The 25,143-nt window shown below is 36.3% G+C and overlaps 1 protein-coding gene across 7 annotated transcripts in view; it reads right to left on the reverse strand.

Moving 5' to 3' along the window:
* Positions 1 to 25,143, reverse strand: part of NIPBL (NIPBL cohesin loading factor) — a 147,764-nt gene that overhangs the window by 71,475 nt on the left and 51,146 nt on the right. For all 7 annotated transcript variants that reach the window (XM_059492651.1, XM_059492650.1, XM_059492654.1 and 4 more), the window contains exons 3-8: positions 24,323 to 24,488; positions 23,055 to 23,185; positions 13,276 to 13,375; positions 11,553 to 11,704; positions 10,371 to 10,531; positions 7,454 to 7,547 (exon numbers count right to left, since the gene is read on the reverse strand). In XM_059492651.1, coding sequence (XP_059348634.1) covers positions 7,454 to 7,547; positions 10,371 to 10,531; positions 11,553 to 11,704; positions 13,276 to 13,375; positions 23,055 to 23,185; positions 24,323 to 24,488 — 804 coding nt within the window. The remainder of the gene's footprint in view (positions 1 to 7,453; positions 7,548 to 10,370; positions 10,532 to 11,552; positions 11,705 to 13,275; positions 13,376 to 23,054; positions 23,186 to 24,322; positions 24,489 to 25,143) is intronic.

The raw sequence follows: 25,143 nt of genomic DNA on the forward strand, positions 1-25,143 counted from the left end.
CCTAACTTTCTAGATAAATATGACAATATCTGATTTGGTATTACGTGGCATTTCTCATGTTGAAAAGTAAGACTGCAGCAACAGATAAAGTAGCTCTTTTTATCTTTGAATAGACTTGAGGAGGCCAGAAGGATTTCACTGCATTCCATTGAACAGTCTTAGAATCCAGTAAATGAAGAAACAAAAGTAAAGTTTTGCCTCTCCTAGGCAGCACTACGAATAAGTATTTGAAAATATCTTCCTCCTACAGGAAATTCTTGCAACATTTTGATTGTAAGTTGCATTTTAAAACAACATGTTCCAGCAATAACTTCACATATTTCTGAGATGTTTAATGATGGTTAAGCCCCTGACAACAAGGAGGCTCAGAAGCTACAATGCCTATGTATGGAGGTGAAAAGAAATCGAAAAATATGAAACATTCTTGAACAGTTTCACCCTACCACAAACCTTAGCAGTTTTGAACAGATATCACACAATGGACACACAGCACATTCTGAGACTTCAGCAGGACCAAGGCAGTGATTGCTCCCTTGTACTCTGCACTGGTGAAGACACATCTGGAATGGTTTGATCCGTTCTGGACCCCTCACTACAAGAAAGACACTGAGGTGCTGGAGCATGACCAGGGAGGGAGAAGACAGCTGGAGCACAAGTCCAGCAAGGAGTGGCTGAGGGATCTGGGGGTCTTTATCCTAGAGAAAAGGAGGTTCAGGGAGACTTTATCACTCTCTACAACCACCTGAAAGGATGTTGTGGCCAGGTGGAGGATCAATCTATTTTCCCAGGCAACTAGAAGAAAAAGCCTCAAACTGCACTAGAGGAGATTCAGGCTGGACATCAGGAAGAATTTCTTCACTGAAAGGATGGATAGACATTGGAATGGGTTGCCCAGGGAGGTGGGCAGTCACCATTTCTGGAGGTGTTCAAGAAATGACTGGACATGGTACGGGGTGCTAGGGTTTAGTTCACACGATGGTTTTTCTTTGAAAGTTGGAACAGACCTTGGACATCTTTTCAACCTCAATAATTCTATGAAAACTACAGCCATTATACAGAGAGAGTTTTGTCTATTAATGGTGGAGTCAGTCTGGAGTATTTCCTATGGGAGAAGTCTTGGGCCATTATATGTCTAAGAATAAGTATCTTTACCAAGACTAGACAACAGAAAAAAAAAAAAAGCCAAAACTTAAATAATACACAGACAGTTACGATGAGTTTGCTGAACCAGTTGAGATTCCAAGATTGACAAGGTTTGACCATTCATTGACAATCATTTCTACAAAATGCTGTCAATGAAGTAAATAATACACAAATCTTCAGAAACTATGTTTTGGAAATAACCAAATTTCTTATTTTAGAATAAAGAAATATTTAGACAATTTTTAAGTCTAAATCTAGGGCTGGGCAGTAATTCAGGAGAAAAATAAATCTGTCTTCCTGTAGCTGATTTTCCACAGATAGTATCATTAAAAGAACTTTGTGCATGCTCTCTTTATATAGCAGGCAAGTTAAAAGGAGGTTCTCCCCTGATTCAGGAAGGTCACTGTATTGTTACTAATCTGCAAATATTAAGAGTCAACCAGATAACACCAAACATAGCTGAGAAGCAGGTACCATCATAGGAAATGAGGTCTCTACAGACAACAAACACAACCATCAACAATACCTCTCTAGTCTTTCAGCAACAGTCATTCTGACCACCCATGACAAACCTAGGGATGGTTCTCTACATTTCTTAGCTCTTCTATTGGTTCCTAGTAGTAGATGGCACTAAGCATGGAAGAAGTTTTATTAACTGCTGTAGCAATTTGCAAACAATTTTTTCTGTGATTCTTGAACCATATCTTATCAAATCCTATACAATGCAATCAACTATGAAAAGAATTCAATTGCATTGACAGAGACTTAGTCATCTTTAAAATGTAAAGTTTTGAATTCACTTGTGGTTTGTTCACCCTAGCTCTACTTGCTCACTGTGTATCACTAGCTTGGACAGCAAACAAAGAAACTTCTGTCCAGGAGACTGCACATATCACTGACATCTCCATCTTATGTTTTTTTCTGTACTTCCTAATCACACCACTATACTCACAACTTCTTTAAGTTTTCATGATACCTCCTCTGATGATCTCTAAGCCTCTTCACATCACCTGCCTTTCAAAGATGATGCAGCAAAGTCACACCGCTGATCACACTCTCTGTTGTGATCCACATGGTTTAAAAGCATTTACTAAGGTTATCAGGAAGTTAGAACTCACATACTTTTCAGTATTAAAAAATTATTATCTTTCTACTTGTACAATAACAAGTTCCAAAGGGTCCCATGAAACAGTACCTCATTATTCCTTTAACTCCCTTGTAAGCAAAGGTTCTCAGATGTTGACAAAAGGCTTTCAACCATCCTACATCCTGTTTTGCTAGGAGTGTCATTCTCTAAGCATGAAAGCTGGAAAAACTTCTAGAGAACAAATGAAGACTAATATTTAAGATTTGGTTCACAGCACATTGGAGAAAAACTTCAAGAATGTTCAAGCGCTTTTTGAAATCCATAGGAAAGTGATCTTCCACGCTCCTAACATGATTTAAATAGGTACCAAATTGGTGCATAAACCCAAACACAATATTTCAGACATTTTACTGGAAAAGCTTTTGAGAAGAGAGGCTTTAAGAAATGTTTACGTGCTGCATGTGAATTAAGATTTTACATATGAGTAATTACACTGTAAACAAGTTCCTAAGGGCAGAAGTTGGGGAAGTGAGGCAGAGTATTCACACTGTCACAATGACATGTGTCTGTTGGAAAACCTAGGAATTTTGTGATTATAGAAACTAAGGAACACACTATTGCCAACAGATTTCAAGAGACTGCAGTTAAAATGTGCAAATGAAGTGTGTCCTTATTTTTCTTTTTATCCTTACTTACTTAATGATCTCACTTACCACCTTCACATAAAATGGGAGTTTTCATAGAAAATTTCAGACAAATTCACCCTGAAACTCTGGCTAAAGCAGTCTCAAAATTGGTAATAATAACTTTGAGAATTTGTGCCTCCAGCAGACTCAAAAAGAGAAGAACAATCCCTTTAAAAAGATGGTAAAGGCCTACCCAGAGTATAACACACAGTCAGTATAATTTAACTACACATAAGAACAATTATTCCATAAGAACTGAGATAATGAAGAAATGGTATTCCAAAGGAATTTGTTAAGAATAAGTATGATCAAATCTTGAAGAGATTTAAGTGCCATATCTGGACTCTAGCATGGCTTTCTATATAGCTTCTCATAATAATTTCACTAACAAGCTGAAAGAGTGTTAATCTAGTGTAATCTAGACAAAAATTTGTTGATTATTGTAAATGCTGTTGTGAAGCTATGTTCACACAAATTCAATTTTTCTTAATAAAAATTAAGTGAGTATAGGTGAACAAGTGCAGCTTTCCAGAGCACTGTCATAACAATAATGGTATAAAATATTTGTCATTAATATCTTCTCACGTAAAAGAATTAGAAACTATTTTATTAATCTAAATATCATTACTGCTTTTTAAGAGGCCAAAACTTACTTTTAAAAATAGAATCAAAAGTTTTCTTGACTAATTTGAATAACTTTCTGAAACAAAACAAATTGTGACAAGAAGCACAAACTTTTTTATCTGTGAATTACAAACCATAAGAGGAAGACAGAAAAGCTCTATAGAAATACAGTAGAATGCTTAAAACAACTTGCAGTATAAATCTAAGCTATCAGCAAAGAGCAGCTATACTCCCATATACAACAGTAGTATCACACAGAGTAGTCTTCAGTACTTTCCTGACAATTTATGCAAATCTTCAAATAGAGATGTATCTGTGACTTAGGACAGTAGAACATGAAGACATATGCAGACCAATTAAAAGTCAGTTAAAAACATCAAAGACAACTGGAAGCTCAGAAATGATGATTTATGTAAAAGTAAAAGAAACTGTGCTGTTCAGTTTGTAGATTAGATTAGTGAAAGACATGATAATGTTCTTTGATATGCAAATGTCTGATGTAAAAAAAAAGGACATGTTCTGTTTTTCTTTGCCCATTGGAAAGAAGTAATGAAGCATCATGACTAACTGCAACAAAAATTATTCAGGTTAAGCCTTAGGAGCTTTCTGACACTAAGAATTTGAATAACTTCTATGGCAAAGCCAAGGAAACTCTATTACTGACATTTTAAAATATACAGAAGTTACTGAGAGTAGTATTGCTACAGCTCAGCCAACATGAGTGTAAAAAGATGGCAAGACCTCAAATCCTTTCCTGCAGCTTTTTCTAAAATCCTAGAATCTTCCTCTGGAAAGTTTACTAGAGGAATTTTGCATTAGATACAAAGAAAATGCTACTTATTTTGATTAGCAGACAACAATGACACTTATTTTCAAAGAGCATAACTTAATTTAAAATTCAAACCTAAAGGGATAGCATATAAGAGACAAAGAACATACATTTGAGAAGTTTTTAGGGACAGATTGTATTCACTTTCCATATCCTCTTCCAATAGTTTTCAGAGAAGAGTCCCACCACTCTACCCAGAGTTTGAAATGCCTCATGAAAAACTCAAGCTTTGGCTGTTCTACCTGAGAAGGGGAGTATTCAGAGCCTCCCTGCATAAAAAAATTTAGACTTGAAGGAAGAAACTGGAATGAATGTTTATTTTGGTACTATCAAAAAAACCCCAAACTTGAATAAAGTTCTTCTGCCATTCTTTTGAGAGAAAGGAAGATGGCATTTTTTCTTCACAAGTAGCATTGAAGAGAGAGTACTGAAGTCTACACTATAGATTTGAGAAGATCCCTAATTCTTCTTATCTATTCTATATTCCGAGACCAAATGTAGTGCAATCTGACTGAAGAAATTCCATAAAGTCCTAAGAAAATAGATGGGATTTTTCCAAATTATTCAGAAAATAATCAAATATTCATTAACAATTTCTAGAGGGAATACAACATATTTGTGAAAAAGAGTGCAAAATTACATAATTTTGTAAGAGTTGTTGCTAGTCCTTACAGATGTTTTCCTAAGGATTTAGACAACAGTGCAGGAACAGGACTGGAAATTATATGAACACACCTCTTCATAAAGCAGCGGACTAAAAGCATTATGGAAGCCTTTCCTTTATCCAACTCTTTAGAGATTTCCTCAAGAAAAAATTAAGAATTGAAATAAAATGTGAGGTTGCATAGCAATAGGAAAGTAGAGCAAATGGATAAAATATTCAGATGAGTAATCAATCTTCAGTAACGGAATCCAGGGGATATTTCATGAGGTCAACAAGAGGAAAACACTCCATGACACTCCATACTCTATTCACAGAATGAGTTCTTAAAAAGTCATCCACTGGCAAGATGACAAATTGAAAAGGGAGGCATTATGATTTCCATAGCTAAAACTAAAAAAATTTTGGATTAAACTTCAGCTGCTCTTGTACCTTTAGTGAAGCAGAAGTGAACAAAGACAGTGAAATTTTACTCCACTGACTAAATTAACAACCACCCAAAACACAAAAGTAAGTCCTGTCATCTCTCAAATACTGACCTATGTTGCAAACAAAACTTCTCCCTCATTTAGATTCTGTCACACAGACAGCTACATTCAGTGCAAAGGTAATTCAAGACTGTGCAATCATGGTCTCCATTTCTCCAGAAGTCTTGTAACCTTTGGTAAATGTCTCAAACCTCTATGTTCTGTAAGAAAGCTCTGGCATTATAACCTTCCTGAAATCTCCCTCTGATTATGATTAGTTACACCTTTTGCCATTCTTATTGTCCTTCCAGACAAATGGTAAGTATTTTGTACATTTTTCTTTATCAAGGTTTGTGACCTGCTAACCAAACTTTTAGGGACTAATAAGAGAGCAACAAAAAGCTCAGCATAAATACTTTTATTCATCCCAACTTTCACTACAAATCATAGGCCAAAAATTCCCTGTAGAGGATCCCATGTTCTTAATAACACTGAAATTATTTACAACTCTACCATGCATTTCTAAAATACTAGATGGAGCACCAAGAATTGTTTATCTCAATCAGGGTTCATAAATGTCTTAATGATGGCAAAATGTCAACACCATTAGAAGCAGTATTTGAGTTGTGCAATTTATCAAAGGGAAAAGTAAAGTCAACATAGAGATAAATCAGAAAGATCTTGCAGTTTAATGCTAATGCTGAAACATTACAATCTGAACTATACAATCAGTCTGTTTTCAAAAATAGTCTGAAAAGCTATCCCTTCAAAACTGGGTTCTGAGACAGCCAATTGAAACAGCAGCAACTTAAACAAAAAAAAATCAAATATTGTATGACTGAGTGGTAATCACATATATGAGTGGGCTAACTTAGATCCACAACCTTGTCAAACCTACAAACTTGACAAAGAATGAAAAATAACCACATTTACATGAGTCTTATGGGAAGTCCTTTAGAACAAGACGTCCTGAAATACTGAAGCTCCTGGCATACACATACTTCTCACTTGCCACCTGAACCACAGGATAATTCAGGTAGGAAGGGACCTCAGGAGATGTTTAGTTCACCCTCATGCTCAAAGCAGGGTAAGGCAGGAACACATTATGTCAGGCTTTATCCAACCTGACTCTGAAAACCCCCAAGGACAGAAAACTCACAGATTCTATGGGCATCCTTTTCCACTACTTGACTGTGCTGATAGTGAAAAAGTTTTTCCTTAGACCTAGTTAGAACCCCTATTTAAATTTAAGTTCATTGTATTTCATCCTTCTTCCAAAGCAATGAAAAGACTGATTCAGATCTCCCTGATAATCTCCTGATAATCTCTTTCAATTACTGCCCTGTAAATGTACAATCACTGAAAAAGAAAATTAACAAGAATATGTCCCAACTCCTACCTTACCAAGTGGATTTTAGTATAAAGAATTATTTTTTTCTGTTTCCTCTCAACTGACAGACAGTTCACCCTAAATCTCTCCACAGCTAAGGTTTTCAGGCTTCATTTATGCTATGTGTATTGAGTTAATTTATTTTTATATTTTTAATATTTCATTATTGTTATTAAGACAAGTGCTGCATATTAAAACACTTTTGAGCTGGTTAAGGCTTCAATACTCGTAATGCTGCCTTTAAAACTTTTCTTATGTAAATCAACTGAATTCTTAAAAAGAATTTAATTCTCAGATTGGAAAGGATTTTAAATCCTTCTGTCCTCCATAAATGTGAGCTTTATTTTGAAGGATGATTGGTTAATTGTCAGACCATCAGAAATTTCTTCCAGATCAGGGGTCAAAATAATTTTGCACCAAAAACATAATGCCATAGTCTGTAGTACTAGTTAAATACAAAACTCAGGAGGAAAAACTGAATTCTTTAAATTCTCTAATTTCTCTGTTCTTTAAATTCTCTGTTCTTTAAGACTGGGAAATGTAAATTGACATGACTGCTAGACTACCTTTAAGGGCTCCATCACTTCCAGCTGGAGAGCAGACTGACTGTGGTGATCTCAAGGGAAAAGACGCAGCATTCCTTATTGAAGGATCGCCATCCTAAAGTGAGAATGATAAAAAAAGTTAACATATGAACATAAACATCTATTAAAATAAAAACTGAAATAGTACATAAATTGATACAATGGATTGGGCCAAAAAGCACACAAGAAATACTAGAAAAAGAGTCACTTCCATGAAAATCTTTGTAATTCAGACTGCTATTAGACTATAATATAAGCAATGCTCCAATCAGACATAAAAGGAATTTATAACTAGAACAGACACACACACACAAAATCTTTATGTATGTTTTCTAGCTAGACAAGAAATTTTGGGTTTACACTAGGAATCCATTTAGAATTTTTTGTCGCAAGTATGAGCACATGCATGACCTATATACAACACCATTTGAAAGAAATAGAGTATAAAATGTAGATTTTTAAAACTCTAGTTTTTACATAATCTACCCTTTAAAAATTAATCTTAATCTTAAAAGATTATCTAGAACGCTATCTTGCTCTTATAGTTTAACAATGTAACACTTGTATCTGTATCCTCAGCAGAGGGAAGGCAGGACTGAACAGAATCTCTACCAGTCCCATCACAGCAGCTGGGTTAGTCTCATGTAAAACACAGCTGGAGTGATTTTAGCTTGTAAGAGTTAAACAGGAAACCACTCAATGGCAAAATGAAGCACTTCCCCAACCTGCTCCAAAGCAATGAATAATTTCTGACAAACTTCTTCATAATATAATACTAATTGCAATGTAATTATGTCCATGCCCTATTTTTAGCAATGTAAATGTGTAGTTTTTGCCCCCACACTATCCTTATGTAAAAATGTCAAACGCACTACTCCAATCTCCATTCAGAGTTTGACATGGGTTGTTCCAATGCTTTTGTGGAGCCCTCTGCTGGTCACAACTACTCATTCACTAAACTTCAACTATAGAATGGTTATTTCCCACTTCAACTACTGTTTTTTATACAGCATCTATGAGAATGGTTGGGGTAAAGAAAAGCTAGCAAAGTTTGTATCTATGAAGAGAAAATTTCTATAATTACAAACAAATTCTAATAATTTTATTCTTCCAAAAGTTACAGTGATACAAATGAACAAATTCTCCAAAGAAGTTCTACAGTTATTTCATGTTTCCTAATCAAATTGGTTATTTTAGCAGTTAACATTCTAATGTAGCTCTTCTTGAGATATCTCTATACAGGCAATTTTTTCACATAGCCATTTCTTTCCTTTATTTTTTTAATCTGAATCATCTGTGAGATAAATACTTTTTAACCTTTTGACCAATATTAACCCAAATAACAGAATAAAAGGTTTAATTATAATTATGTTTTTACATGTCTGTATGAAAGAAATCCACATCCAGTAGTGAGATAGAAAGTAAAACTGGTATTTCAAGGAGATAGCAGCCTGAACAGATGGACAATCACACTCTGACAATGGCCAAACAGCCAAATGCCATGTGTGTAGCCATAGACTAGACTGTGCCTTCTGAAGCAGTAGATGGCACTGCTAAAAAGGAGAGAGTTTGAAGTTTATGGACTTAAAGTGATTACAACCTCAAGAACACAAATCCATAAGAAATCAGATTTCATCAGTTTTACCACCTATGGGCACTTAGCACAGAACTATATTAGATTTTTTTCTTTTCATTCACAGCACAATAAACCTGAACTTACACCATAGTGTTAATTACAATTATTTTTTGCAAGAGCGCTTGCAAAAAGAGTTGTTGCCTTCTGAGGAAGTTCTCATGGGCAAAGGAGTTTCATATTCAGACCACCACAATAAAGTGAATTCCGTATCAAAAGTATATGATGCTATTTTAAGTGAAACTGAACTGATATCCTAGTGAGTTAGTCATTTAGCTACTGCACTAAAATGATGAAACTGATATTTTTTTCCCTAACTTTGACTTTTCTTTGACTTGTGATAAATCTCAGAAACACATCTATATTGAAAATTAACAATTGTCAAAGACACAGGCAAAGACAACTTTTTCTAAATTAACTAAACAGAATGAGTGGGTATATGACATTTTGGGTAGAGATGTCATTCCTACCACAGCTGACAAATTTTCAGAAACATGCATTTACACTTGCTTAGTTTGGAGCTTCAACAAATGATGAATTATATTCCAGGAAAGTGCTCAAGTTTACCAAAAATCACCCTTAAATTGAGTGAATGTGTAGTGACACATTAAGGGTACATTAAGGGGATACTCGCTGATTTTGTATTTCAGAGAAACATGATGTATTAAAGCAATTATGCTTTATGTTTTGTATATGAAGCAAAACATTTATGTAAGCGCTATGTTTTAAAGCCACAAAATCCTAAAATGAATAAAAATAATTTAATTTCTTGAGTTTTATGATTCTTAAAATACTCATTCACAAAGGTCTTCTCCAAAGTACAAAAGACTGCAACATTATTATTCATGCAGAGATGCAAAACTTGAATAGTCTTCAATTTGTTTTCAATATTCTTCAAATTGTTTTCTGCATCATAGCTTCTAAAATCAGCTTTAAAAGCTACAATTACAAATAAAGCACAGGCAACACATATGCACCATTAAGAAAGTGCACAAATTGATAAAAATGCTAGTTTACAACACTTACTACTTTACTACTTTCTGTGTCTAGCATTTCTCCAATTAGACCAGCCAATGAGGATGTATTATGTTTTCATAATCTGTGAATTTTCAAATGAGTCTACACATCTGAAATTGAAATTTATCTTCAATGGTTTTATTCCTCAACAGCATCATAAAATATCTGACTTCTAAGGTAGTTAAACACATACTTGCTTTATCATAGTAAATATCTGCTTTATCGTAATAAATTGATTACATTACATACATCACTACTGAGTCTGTGCACCATCTGTAGGTAGTCTTCATTTGAGCCATGTCTAGAATTATCAGCATGATGATTAGCTGAATTTCCAGGCAACTGACTTGAAACTTTATTTTCATGGAGATTCCTCATCCCAGCTGTGACAATGGGACTGGATACGGAAGCTGGAATACAAGAAAATTAACTCTATAGATACAGTCATGAACTTGAAAAGATTCAGAGAGAACACCCAAACAGTGGATATTAAAACGTTGGATGCAAGAGATCTGGAATTGGAACAAGAATCCTACTTGCTACAAGTATCTTGATTAAAAACACATTATCTAAAATTTTTCAAAAGGATTTAAAATATTAATTCCATCTACAAATTAGCCAAATTTTTCTCCGTATCTATTCTAATTAGAGTCAGTATCTTCCTTACTGATGACAGAAAATTTTGTTTACTTCTATGTTACTTGAATTCACTACCTTAGGAACTTACAAAGTATTCATGAGACCTATAACATTACATATAAAACAGTTATATATATATTCTAAGCACAATGTTAAACTTTATGAAAAAAATATTTAAAAGAATCCAGTAGAATTCTACTTACCAACAAAAAAAATGCCCCAAATACCTTAATACTGGTCATGTGTTCAGGATTGTTTTCAGACAAGGGAAGAACAAAAATCCATCTGTTCTGAAGGTCGTCTTTGCCAGTTACTGCACACCTTGAGCATAATTCTAGCCAACTTAGAATTAATCTAACACTAAAAAGGGCGAGTATGGCTAGAAAATCTCTAAAGTTAACTTTAGGTAATCTAAAGTTAAGAAAACTTAACTTTTCATTAGCAGAAATGAGATTTTCCTTAGTACACGTAAATGATGCTCACAGCTAACAAATACAGGTTTTGGGTAGTTCAGATTATATTCATAGTCACATATACAGGGCAACAGTGCAAATTTGACACAAATAGGGGAGCGTTGCTACATTAACGTGCTTTCTTTTTTCTTCTTCTGTTTAATTTTTTTTAATTAAGTAGATACCACCACTTTTTCCTGCCAAAAAAATCAAAGCTTAAAATATATCAGCCTCAAAGATTTGCCTAAAGCATGTGAGTCCTTCAAAGAAATTAGAAGCCCATGAAATGTGCACATGAAAGTATTGAACTAGGTGAATAAAATAAACATCACAGACTTACCTTGCTGCATTTGAGGATGAGCTGTGTAACTTGGAGGATGTGAATATGGCATGTATCCTGCAGGGCTTTGAGGAGCATATGGACTAGGCACTGGACTGTTCTGTTGTGCCAAAAATCTGTTACCAGAGCTTGTCTGTGGTGGCACAAACCGGCTAAAAAGAAAAAAAAAATTGCAAAAAACTTTTTAAAATTTGGAATAGCAACTATAGCCAAATTCATTATTTCTTTTGGAAATTATACCTTCAGAAGATGAAAATTTCTTTAAGATAAAAAAAGCCTCCAACACAATTGAGAACTTCCTTCAAAAGCAGTATTTTTAGCTATCTATACTTTCCTAATGGCCCATGTTACTGAAGAGTCAGAAGATAATAAATAGAAAGCTTTCATAAGACTTCCATCTTGGGAAGGGAAGCAATGACTCAAATATGTATGGAAATCAGATCTGCAATTTCCTAAAGTTAATCTCAGAAGTTTGAACGAAAGCAACAGCAAAAGTTTTAATCAACTTGGTCATTAGGATTAACAAGGAGCCATTTACTCTTTCTTTAATTTTCAGTAAGGTTCCAAATAACTCCATCTAACAGAACTACACTGTCAAGATAAAGGAATGTTGTAGGCAAGTCCACTGAACACAACTTTCTCTTTCATTGGCTTTATCTTAGACTCATTTTACAGATAAGAAGCCATACAGATAACATTGAGACAATAATATATGTGCATTATTACTTACATTCTTATATGAGTTTCTCAAAATTAAAATAACCAAATAAATACATCAGAAAGTACATTACGAGCTATCACAACCCCAAGTTCTAAACAGGAACTCCACGAAGGTAAGCTTCCACAGAAAGAAACAGCAAAGTATTTAACATACGGATTTTGCAAGGATTTCAAGAGAACTTTGTACTATTCATTGTAATATTCAAAGCTCAAACAACCTTTTTAGACATAAAAATTTAAAAGTGTGTTGGTTGTTGTGAAGACACAGAACATTTCATTTGCCAGTTACAGTAACTTGAAGTGAAACATGAAGTCAGTTTATTTTAATAATGATATCTAATAACTGAAGATGGGACCTGTTAAAGCCCAGTATCTGGGTTGAAACTACAAGCAGAACTCTCTCCTCTCATCCAGAGTATTTTTATATATTAATAAAAACCTAAATTATACGTAAATGCTACTTGCAAATGCTCAAAAACTTAAAAACCCAGAAATCTGATAAGGAGTCTGCTGGAAGATTGGCTAAACTACTGGGCCTATCTTTCTGCAAGAAGCCTTTTGCGTAACTGTTACAGTAGTACTCCATGCTTTTAGTAATCTTCTTTCCCACCATTCTGCTAAACCAGAAATGGGAGAAGCTGGAACACACCAGCCTATTCTGTCCTATCCTCTTACCACCAGTTTCAGCCTCTGACATGGGTAGAAGACAACCAGAGAGTAACAGGAGGCAGAAGGACTCCTTAGGCAGGAAAGAAAGTTTGGCCAAATTATGGGACGGAGTGAAAGAGAGGAGAATTCATCATAAATCCTTAGAATACAGTGATTAGCTCACTTACAGAAAGATATCTCTTTACACATGAAAACACCCTGCCATCAGACAAATGCCAAATTTTTTATGACACTGACCATCCTTCACTTACATATTTGCAACAAGAATTGGCTGTCAGCGTAGCAACAGCTTGTAGTTCACACCCCTCCCATCCCACTTAAAAGAAAGGATTACCTGGAAGGGCTATGTGAGATAGTGGTTTGTTGATAATTTGAAGATGCAGGACTACCACGCATGGAATTCTGAGAAATATTAAACTGTGACATCATCATCCCTATTAAAAAAAAGAGATAGCAGCATTACTATACACACATTTCCTTTTCAATCAATGAAGTATCTAATTTCAGAATTTATTACATACAATGAGATTATGAACTTTAATGACATTATAAAATTTGTTGACATTAGGATCATCTACCCACAACTAATACCTAATTTATAAAAAAATTAGAAATTACTGAATCCATGTATGATGTCCATTTTACATCATTACATAAAAAATTGTCCTCCAAAGTTATGTTAATTCAGCTACAATATTAACAGTAGTTTCTTCATCTCTTCCTTAGAACTTCCTAACTTAAAATCTACTAGTAAAGAGAAACATTTTAAACCAGGTCATATATTCTGCACCCCAGGTTGGTGTGCACAATACTTGTCGTGCCAATAAGCAAAAGACTTTGCAGATTCACAAGTCAGAAGAACACAGAAAACTTATCTTCAGTTGTTGGAGCAAGTATAACAATCAGTCACTCTGGGTTGAGTGCTGCAAGATATTCTCATTGCTCCAGTAATATTCAGTGGTCTCTTTCTACCCAGAGACAAAAGCTTTCTATTCCATCTCCATTAAGCTTAGAGGGAATGTCATCAAAGAAGGTGCTGAAATATATCAGTTGCAAAGTAAAACCAATATCCCAGCTGTGACTCCTACATCTAGTAGATAACCATACTGATGTGGTGGAAGTTTAAGTGCAGAACCAGCTGGCAAGCCACATGTATCAATGTTCTTCAAACTAACTAATTTAAGAGGCATTTGGACAATGCCCTGAATTTGACTGAACTTTCAGTCAGCTCTGAAATTGTCAGGTGGCTGGGTTAGATAATCATAGTAGGTCACTTCCAACTGAAACATTCTATTCTATTCTGACTTACATCATTATAAAGGGGAATTTAATGGAAACTTTTTTTTCCTCTCTTCAATACAGGAATATAGAATATCCTAATAACTACATGACAAAGTGACACAGAAACACAAAAATGTAAATGAACTTGCAGTTATTTTAGTGACAGAATTTAGTATCTTACAGTTAAAAAAGTGTTGGAACTCATGAACACACAGTGTCTTGGGAAACTACAGCAAGTGATCTATAGCCTAGGTAGAAGCTCATTAATAGTACAAGTATTTTAGACAGTTAGACAAAAGTCCTCAGTATGAAAATGCTGGAAGATTTTCGTTAATCCTACAGTTGCTAACACCAATTTCAATTACTACAATAATCACACATGCAAAACTATTTTCAGAAACCTTCATAACCTTCAGAAACCTTCCCTGTCACCCTCTTTTCTCCTCTACTTTCTCCAGCAGAGACAGTAATAATCCTGCAGGAATTAAGCCATTACTACCTCCCAGTAGGTGACAAATTCTGTATTCCATGTACTACTAATACTATAGCACACTAATACTGGGCCTGAACAGGAGTTAAAGTCCTGTGTTGTGTTAAAAAAGTTAGGTATTTCGATACCTCAATATAAGTACATTTCAGTGTCCAGAGTAACAGACAGGGACTCCTCAATTTCCACAAAATTTGTTTAAATGGATGCTGGTTGCCTCACATAGAGGCACATGAGCATGAAATCCCAGGGATTTTTTATGCTGGAAGGAGCATCCAGCATGCCCGCTGCCCCCTTCACCTCTTACTGCCACTCTCAACACAGCTAGGTACAACATTTCAGCCAAACAAGTAATATTCCTGTAGAGAAAGCTGACATAATGTAACCATATCAGCATGAACTATTGTCCTCAAGTGACTTCATGATACTTGTATCCCCATTCATCTGTTTAGCCCAGAAATAAGTTTTGCACCCTTAAGACTTGTTCCAAGAGCAAATGGAGGAGAGAAGAAGCACACAGTTTGTTCGGAGGAGGGAAGAAGTGCACAGTTTGTTATCAGAAACTGCACTTGCTCCCCTGCATCCTTCTCCTGGACTGTGTTTTCTGCAGCAGAGACAGACAGCTGGACAGACCTCGCGTTTCCTTTTAGTCAGTTTGTAGCTAGGTGATGCACAGAAGTACCTGGACTGTGCCTTTTCTTTTTCTTGGAACTGTTCAAACTTACTCTAGAGTGAACATCCAGAATGGCACCAGGAGCTCACATCTGTGGCTGACCAGGGCCTAGGATGCTGCATTCCATCACGGCAGGGACTGACAAAACACTGAGTGAGCTGAGCTACAGCCCACGAAGGGAACTCTCTGAGTTTGTCATCTCTTCAGAGCAGTGAGTTCATTTTTTGTGCTGGTGAATGCTTTGCATGTTAAATAAACAGGTTTTTTCCACTTTTCTCCAAAGAAGTATTTTCCCAAACCAGCTGGGTAGGAACACTGTTTGAACTGCCTTCTAAAGGAACCCCTTTAGAGGTTTTCTCTCAAATGTGCCCTAAACCAGGACAAATACATTTTTTTGGCACTCAAAGCAAGGCTTGAGAAAGTGGAAAAAGCCTGTACTGGCTGCATTTTAGTTGCACTTTCACGGTATCGAGATAAAGTAATCAGTAGCTCTGTTGCTTGAATTCATGATGTCTCTCTGGGTGGAAGCCTTTACTTGTTTCTAGTCCCCAGGATTTTTAAAGTTTTAATACCTTTCTAGTCCCTAGGCTTATTTTCTTATCTGGAAATAGATCCAGTATTGTCCCTAACACATAGTTTTTACAGTAGAGGGGCATGGATTAGAACAGCTATTGCACTGGGTTTGGTGATAATCATTTATAGGGAGTTTACTAAGATACTAGAGTCTATTTAAGACAAGTATGGTTTCTTCATCCTACCCTGCATTCTAGTTCCAGCAGCATGTTTTGGGAGCTCATAGGTAATTGCACCCAGTTTCTTAGAAGAAGAGCAAGGGATGAGGCTTTTCAGCCTTCCCTTTCCTTCTTCTCCTTTGAATACCTTAACTCACTTTTTCAGAATGTTCAGTTTCCCCTGAATGTTAAAGGGACCACCTTCCTAGTATTTAATCTAGTAAGCTTCCTCTATATGGTCTACAGTTCCTCTAGAATGGAGGCTGAGCTGTCCAAAGGAGTTAATGAGACCCCTGACCCAGAAACAGATCCAGGTGTAGAAAACAGGAGAGAATGGGTTCAATCCTGAAGGAATTTTCTGATCCCCCAGCCTAAGAATTTTCACATTAACAAATTCAGAACCCAGACAAGGTGGGGAAATATCTGGAAGAGAACTGCCATAATGACTTGAAAGAAAAAAAGATCATTGCAATAAGCTGGGCCCTGGCCTATGCTTATCACATGCCACTAGATACTGTAGGGCAGCAGATACAGGCGAGGGGCAGGGAGATGAATCAGCAGCTACCCCAGTCACTCAGGCTACAGCCAACACCCCAGCTACTCAGGTTGTAGCTAAACCAGACAGTGAGCCTAAGCCACTGGCAGTCGCCGCAGGAAAGAAGCGCACAAGCAAAACTGATCAGGCAGTGATTGATGATGATGATCTGGGAGAAGGCCCCTCAGTGCCAATTCCTGACACAAGTCAGAGTCAAAGCTACTGACACAAAATCAGAAGTCAAAGCAACTGACTCAAGATCAAAAGTCACTTTTGAGTCCTTTTCCCTGAAGAACCTTCATAGCCTAAGAAAAGATTACACTTAATGACCTGATGAATCTCTAATTAGTTGGTTAGTCTACGTTTGGGATGCGGCAGGCAAGGCTACAATTCTGGATAGTACTGAAGTGAGGCATTTGAGATCCCTGTCACTTGATCCTGTCATTGACCAAGGAATGATGAGGGGGGCTAACACTCACAGCCTCTGGGCACAAAGATATCTGCATAAGGACAATCTCTATATGCAGCAAACCCCGTGGAAGACCACAGAAGAAGGGATTCAATGCTTGAGAGAAATGGCAGTGACAAAAACGGTCTTCTCAGATGACCTAAACACTTTAAATCCAGTCTTGGTACCATGTACATCTGTGATGTGCCAAAAACTTATATGACTTAGGCTACAAAAATACGCTCCTGCTTCAGCAATAATGAAGTGGGGTAACAGGGAGGAGACTGTGCTTGATACGGCAAAGAAGCTCCGAGCACATGCAGATGCTGTACATGGCCCAACACATGCCAGAATCACAGCTGTGAAAACATGTCTGCAGAAATTAGAAGATAAGATAGAGGAGAATCACGAGAAACCCAGAGAGGAGATTAGAGAAGAAATGAAAGAGGGCTTTCTCCAAATCTCAGCAGTACAGATCAGAAGCTGTAGTATCAAACGCAGATGTCCCTCAGATAGGGAGAGAAGCTACACCCCATGAACTGAGCTGTGGTTTTTCCCATGTGATTGTGGAGAAAATATGAGGAGATAGGATGGAAAATCTACTGCTCTGGCAGGATTGGTGCTTAAATGAAAAGACAGCAAGACTCAGAGAAGAAGTTCCACCAAAAAAGAAGCAGCTCCAGTAGCCTGCAGCCAAACTACCAGGTATGATGATAATGACGTGTCTAATCCCCTTAAAAACCTCCAAGACATACACTCGAGGAAAAAAGGATAACCAAGATTAGAGGGGCCTTGCCTTTAACCAGGTAGAGAGTAGAGAAAATAATATTTTTTAGACTGTGTGAATTCATTGGCCTAGCACATGAAAACCACAAAAATACGAAGCCTTGGTCAACAACAGAGCACATTAATCCCATTGAGACATGGGGGAGCAAAATCTATTTCGATTGCTGGTGTGACAGGGGCGTCACAAGACTTGACTTTAGTAGAAGCTAATATAAGCCTGACTGGAAATGAGTGTAAGAAACACGCTACTGTGACTAGCCCAAAAGCCCCATGCATTTTACACAAAGATTTCCTCTAAAGTGAGTATTTAAAAAACCCAAAGGGACTCAGGTGGGTGTTTAAGATAGCAGTTGTTAAGACTGAGAGCGTCAAACAACTGAACACCTTGCCTGGACTATCAGAAAACCCAGCTGCAATACGACTTCTGAAGGGAGAAGAGCAATGAGTACCAATTGCCACTTTGACAGTGCACTGCTGGCAGTACAAAACAACTGTGTGATTCCCATCCATAACATAATCTGTAAGCTAAAGAGCTGAAGAGTGATCAGCAAAAACCCACTCACCTTTCAACAGCTCATTTAACCTATATGCAAACCTGAAGGAGAATGGAGACTGACTGTGAACTATCATGCCTTAAACTAAGTGACTCCACTATTGAGTACTATATGCCAGACACATTAGAGCTCCAGTACCAGCTGGAGTCCAAGGCTGTGAAACGGTATGCCACTATTTTCTCCATTCCTTTAACGACAGAATGCAGGCCTCGGTTTATCTTCACATAAAAGGGAATGCAGTACACCTAGAACCGACTGCCCCCAGGGTGAAAGCACAGTCCTACCATCTGCCGTGGACTGATCAAAGCTACATTAGAAAAGGGTAAAGCTCCAGAACATCTGCAATACATTGATGACATCACTGTGTAGGAGAGCACAGCAGCAGAAATGTTTGAAAAAGGAGAAAAAAAAAAAATTCAAATTCTTCTAAAAGCCAGTTTCACTGTCAAAAAAAGCAAAGTTAAGGGATCTGCTTAAAAGATCCAGTTCCTGAGAGTAAAGTAGCAAGATAGACTGTGTCAAGTTCCCACTGATGTCATCAACAAGATCACAGCAATGTCTTCACCAACACAAAAGAAATACAAGCTTTCTTAAGTGCCCTAAGTTTTTAGAGAAGGCATATTCCTAAACACAACCAGATTGTAAGCCCTCTCTACCTGGTCACCTGCAAGAAGAACTTAGGGCTTTCCAGTGGAGCCCTAAACAACAACAAGCCTTCACCAAGATCAAGCAGAAAATCATTAATGCAATAGCCCTTAGCCCAGTCAAGACAAGACCAGATATAAAGAATGTGCTCTACTCTACAGCTGGTCTACCCTAGAGCTTTTAGCAGAAAGTGCCTAGTAAGACTGAAAGTCAACAACTAAGATTTTAAAGTCAAAGCCACAGAGGGTCTAAAGCCAACTACACTCCATTAAAGCAAAAACTTTTAGCGGCCTACGGCAGAGTCCAAACCACCTCAAAAGTAATTGGCACTAAAGCACAACTCCTGGGGCCCTGACTACCAGTGCTAAGGTAGATGTTCAAAACAGAATTACCTCTATCCACCATGCTACCAAAGCCGCACAGAACAAGTATAGTGCTCTAATCATACAGCACACCAATATTAGAAACCTAAATCACCCTGGGATTTTAGAGATCATTACAAATTGGCCTAAAAGTGAAAACTTTAGTCTCACTAATGAAGCGAAACAAGAAATCACACAGGCTAAAGAAGCTCCACCATACAACCAACTACCAGCAGAAGAAACACGTTATGCTGTTTTTACTAAGAGTTCCGGTTGCATTGTAGGGATGAAATGAAATTAAAAAGCAGCTGTATAGAACTCAACACAACAAGTCACAAAATCTACTAAAGGAAAAGGTAGATCAAGCCAACTCATTAAACTAAAAGCCATTCAACTAGTCCTAGACACTGCTAAAAGAGAGAAATAGCCAAAGCTCTACATCTACACTTAATTCATAGAAGTAGCCAATACTCAGTGGGGATAGTTAGAAAAAAAAGCCAATTAACAGCGTAAAAGAAAACCAATTTAGGCTACTAAAGAGTAAAAAGACATTACTACCAAAATAGAGAAACTACCTATAAAAGTCTGCCATGTAAATGCCCATATCCCCAAGAGTAAAGCTAATGAGGAGCACCAAAATAATCAACAGGTAAATCAGGCTGCAAAAATAAAAGTGTCAAAAACAGACTTAAATTCGCAACACAAGAGAGAGCTGTTCCTAGCTAACTAGGCTAATGATGCCTCAAGTCATCAAGGTAAAGGTGCCTCTTATAAGTAGGCATAAAACCAAGGAGTAAATTTAACCATACAAGTTATTCATGACTATAAGACGTGCACTGTGATCAAACAAACCAAGCAGCTAAAACCCCTATAATATGGTAGGCAGTAGTCCAAATAGTACGCCTAAAAATATTAAATCAGACAACAGGACTCCTTTCAAAAACAGCCTTATCAACACCTAGACTAAAACACATGGCATTAAGTGAGTATATCATATCCCCTACCACGCACCAGCTACAAGCAAAATAAAAAAGTACAATAGACTGTCAAAAACCACCTCAAAAACAATGAGTAAAAGATCTTTCAAAAATTAAAAGCATCATCTAGCAAAGGCCATCTAATTAGTTAATACCTCAAGTTCCACCAACCAAGCAGGCCCTGCCCAATCTGAGCCCCTGCATATAGTAGACAGAAACAAAGTCCCAGTGATGCACGTCAGAGGTTTGTTAGAAAAGACAATAAAGATCAGTTCTGCCTCAAGTACAAACAAATGCAGTCATAGAGTTATCTTTGCTCAAAAACCAAGTTACACATAATAGATAATTCAGAAAGATGAAACAACACAATGTGTACCTCAGGGAGATCTGATTATTAAGTAAGAACCATGTGCAAATATCACTGTTTACTAAATATTACTGCCATTGTCTAGATATAGCTACATACTATATGTATATATGTATTATATAATGTATGCGATTATAAAGTTAGAATATATGCTAGTTTTAGTACTAAGCTAACAATATAGAGATAAGGAATAGAATGTCCTATGGTGACTTTATGGTGCTTGTATCCCCATTCATGTGTTTAGCCCAGAAATAAGTTTTGCACCTTTAAGACTGATTCTGAGAGCAAAAGAGGAGAGAAAAGAAGCACAGTTTGTTATCAGAAACTGCACTTGCTCCCCTGCATCCCTCTCTCCTAGACTATGTTATCTGCAACACAAACAGACAGCAGGACAGAGCTCTCCTTTGCTTTTAGTCAGTTTTTATCTAGCTAAGGCATAAAAGTTCCCTAGACTATGTTTTTCTTTTTCTTAGAACTGTTCAAACCTACTCTAGACTAAAAACCCAAAAAACCCACCGAGGCCTAAGACACTGGATCCACTGCCGGAAAGACTAATAGAAAACAAAGCAAGCCAAGCTACAGTCCACTAAGGGAACTTTCTGAGTTTGTCATTTCTTCAAAACAGCAAGAAATTTTATTGCTTAATATTGTTCATTCTTTATGTTAGTGAATACTTTGCCTGTTAAATAAACAGGTTTTTTCCACTCTTCTGCAAAGAAATCTTTTCCCAAACCAGTTAGAAGAGGGGTTGCTTAAATCTGCTTTCTAAAGGAACCCCTTAGAGGTTTTCTCCCCAGTTTGCCCTAAACCAAGACAACTATACAGACAAAGTTTCAATTTTGTGGTTAAAGTACAGAGTGCTCTTTTTAAGGACTTAAAAAAATATATCTATTTGTTTTCTCCTCCCTAATTTAGAACATGCTTTGAGTCACAAATGTGGTAGTTTCTGGGTTAAATGAATGACAGAAAACATTAATTTTCTAATGCAATTCAAAAAAATCCCCTCATTAACTTAAATCTATGATGGAAATCTCTCACTTCTCTATCTGTCTTATAGACGGCAGGGGCAAGACATGGAAGGCCCAGTCCAGGTAATTTAACAGAAAAAAAGAAAGAAAAAAAACCAAAACTAAACTAAACACTCCCCAACAACAAAAAAACAGGTTTTCCAAAGCTTCCAGACAGGTACCTATATATGTGATAATGATGTAATGAAAAAGAAGTAAAAACAAGCCCCAAACACCGGGTTTGTAATGGATTTGAAATTAGTCTGTGGCCATTAGCACTACAGTATGTTTTACTTTTTACATTGTTGTCATATTACTACATAGCACAGAAAACACCATCCTTGCAGAAACATTACTAGAATGAGATTCCCTACATATTACTCCCAGTATTACAACAATTTTTCTTCTTCTAAAAATGTGATATGCATAAATCCATTTTAGCATTCCTACCAAATGGAAAAGAATGCACTTCATACAAACATAACTCAAATTACAAGTTACATAAAAAATCTTGTACAACTAAACTGTACTGCAGCAGCATACATGCTTTAACTAGGATGGCTCAACAACAGGTGATTTTTCAGTTAGATACATATTCTTATTAAAAAGTGCATGTGTTAAGTTTTTTCCTTTTACACGCAGAAGTGCACTTGAGTTCTTGCATAAATGTAAAAATATTATTGAAGTAACTGACATTTATGGAAAGATGCATAAGGTTTTAGTCTCCCAAAATGCATAAATAGCTTGGAGCTGTAGGGCACCACAAGTTACTAAGATGAGGAATGGCACGGAGGAACTATTAAGGATGCCTCAGTCAACCTTATTCCTTACTCCAGAATGGTTAAGAACTCTCACTGCAGTGATACACTAGAATCATATAGATTTTCAGTAAGGTCAACACATATGTTTTCAACTTCAAATATTTACCAATATTTGAAGACAAACATATGAACATATGAAAGCATAAAAAATTCAAAATAACATTGTTTCAAAATAAAATCCAATTACTTATTATAGAGATTACACTTTGAGGTGAAATGAAACATTTTTTAGAATAATACCTGGTAGCTTTTATTTTCCATCTTTTTACTATACAATTGCTCTTAAAAGATATTAAGGTACATAGCTTTAAATCACTATCAAACACAAGGCAAGGCATAAATACGACCACTGTGCTCCATATATATTTGTGGTTAGTATCAGTCCCCTAGATTTACAGAACAACACAAAATTAATCAATAGATAATCAAAAATCCTTACCGCTTTGTACCCCGTATCTGTTTTGCATGCTTTTCTCCCTGAAAACATTAGGATTCCTTGCCAGAATAGCCTGCAGCAAGACTGGTATATCTCCTTCTGGATCATCACTGCCAAGGTTATCTTTCAACTCTCTGGAATTGTGGAAGTAAGCAAATAAAGAGGCAAATGCATTTTCAAATTATAAGAAACTATGAGTCAAGTAAAAAAAAACAAAAACCAAAAAAACCAAAAAATAAACCAAAACCAAAATGAAAGAAGACAGTTTACTGTTAAAATATATGAAAAATCAAGTCTGCAAAGCACTGCTTCCTGTCTCTAGTTTTTTTCACCCACTTCCTTAAGGAATGGCAGAAGAAATATTTCTGCAAGTCCTCCCAATTATTTTCTGTTACTAAGCTCTTACATATATGTGGCTGTCAGTTTAAGATTCTCATACGAAGTATCTTAGGCACATTTTTATATTGTGGTCATCTCTACAAAAGAGCACTTTGGCATAACACCAAGAACATATTACTGTAGGAGTGAAAATAACATATGTATCAATGTATAACATTCAGATAACTGTAATATTCAGGTTTCAACCCAATGCTCTGAAAACCTTTTTACTTTGAAAAGGGGAAATTGGCATATCTTTGAGATCACAGGATTCCCTGTGAACCATAAAGAAATGTAATGGATTTTCTATAAATGCATCTGTGCACTCACTTCTTGTATGCTTTGAGGACTTTTAAAAGCTACTTCCATTTGAACAAAACAGTTAAGGAAACGACAGTGTTGTCAACATAAAACAATTCAAGGGACACCAGGGAGAAATAGAAAAAAAATAACAAAAAGAGAACACATTAGCATACTTAATGGCTCAGTTGCTAAACTACTTAAGTTCAATACCTAACCAGAACTGACACCTAATCAGGTGTCAAAATTTTTCTTGGGTATGCAATTTGTCTGTGTGCATTAGTGACTGATACTGAACGCAAATTAGTATTGCCCAATCAACACATAAAGTCTGCACTCTAACCTACCAAGAAGGGAATAAGCGTTAGATCTGTAAAATAACTCCACAGTTAGGTGTAAGGGCTGATGGACAATTATTAACATTGTCTGAATGAAACATCTGACTCTTATATTGTGGCCACTTACTAAGCAAGCCTAAGGAAAAACCTGCACATTCTAATTTTCATATTCTCACAAACATCCTTCTCAATCCAGTAAATTTTCATTTCAAGGAGTAAGGATGGCGATCTGATGTAGAAGTTCAAAATACATACATGTGATCTGTTGACACCTGATTGAGACTGTGGACGAGCTGTGAAACCAGATTTTCATCCCTGCAAGCCAGAAGGCAGTTCACCTCTTCAGCTATCCGTCCATTGAAAAGCAGGCTTTTTGTTGTGGTAGCAGGTAAAGGTGATGGAAGAGGCAGCTGGTTCAAAACTGTTTTTAGAAAAGAGGAAATACTTTATAATAATTTCATGAGACACAAACACACAAACGTGGACACCCCCTTACTCTCTTACGAGATTAAGAAAGTTTAAGAAAAGTTTAAGATTAAGAAAATCTAAGACAACTAGATTTAAAACACAGGGAACACTTCTGAATTTTTTTTAATTCTTAAATTCACACAAAGAAACACACATCCCCACTCACATACCCATAACTGAACTATCTAAACACTCCAGAATATTAAGCTCTTTATTACATTACGGCACCCTTCTCCTGGAGCCAAAAGCATTGATAAAAAAAAAAAGAAATGCAAAATTTTTGTAGTTACATGAAGTACTGTAATGGCATTGAGGATTTCAGTTTTCTACTCTGATCTCAATATTTAATTAGTGTTACCACTTTATTATAAAATCTTTAAAGAAAAACCAAAAAAACCCCCAACTAATCAGAAAAACCAAACAACCCAACAACCAATTAAACACACTAATTAAATTAACAGTTTATTCCTCTCTTCTTGTATTTATTCTTATGAAAACCATCTTCTCAAGACAGCCCTAATACTGTTGGTTGGTGTGCTCATTGAAATGTCAATTCGATCAGAAAAACTTACTCAGAAATCTCATTAAAAGATTTAGTGAAAACACTA

The sequence above is a fragment of the Ammospiza nelsoni genome, chromosome Z (genome assembly GCF_027579445.1).
Source record: "Ammospiza nelsoni isolate bAmmNel1 chromosome Z, bAmmNel1.pri, whole genome shotgun sequence".
In the NCBI taxonomy this organism is placed as follows: Eukaryota; Metazoa; Chordata; class Aves; order Passeriformes; family Passerellidae; genus Ammospiza; species Ammospiza nelsoni.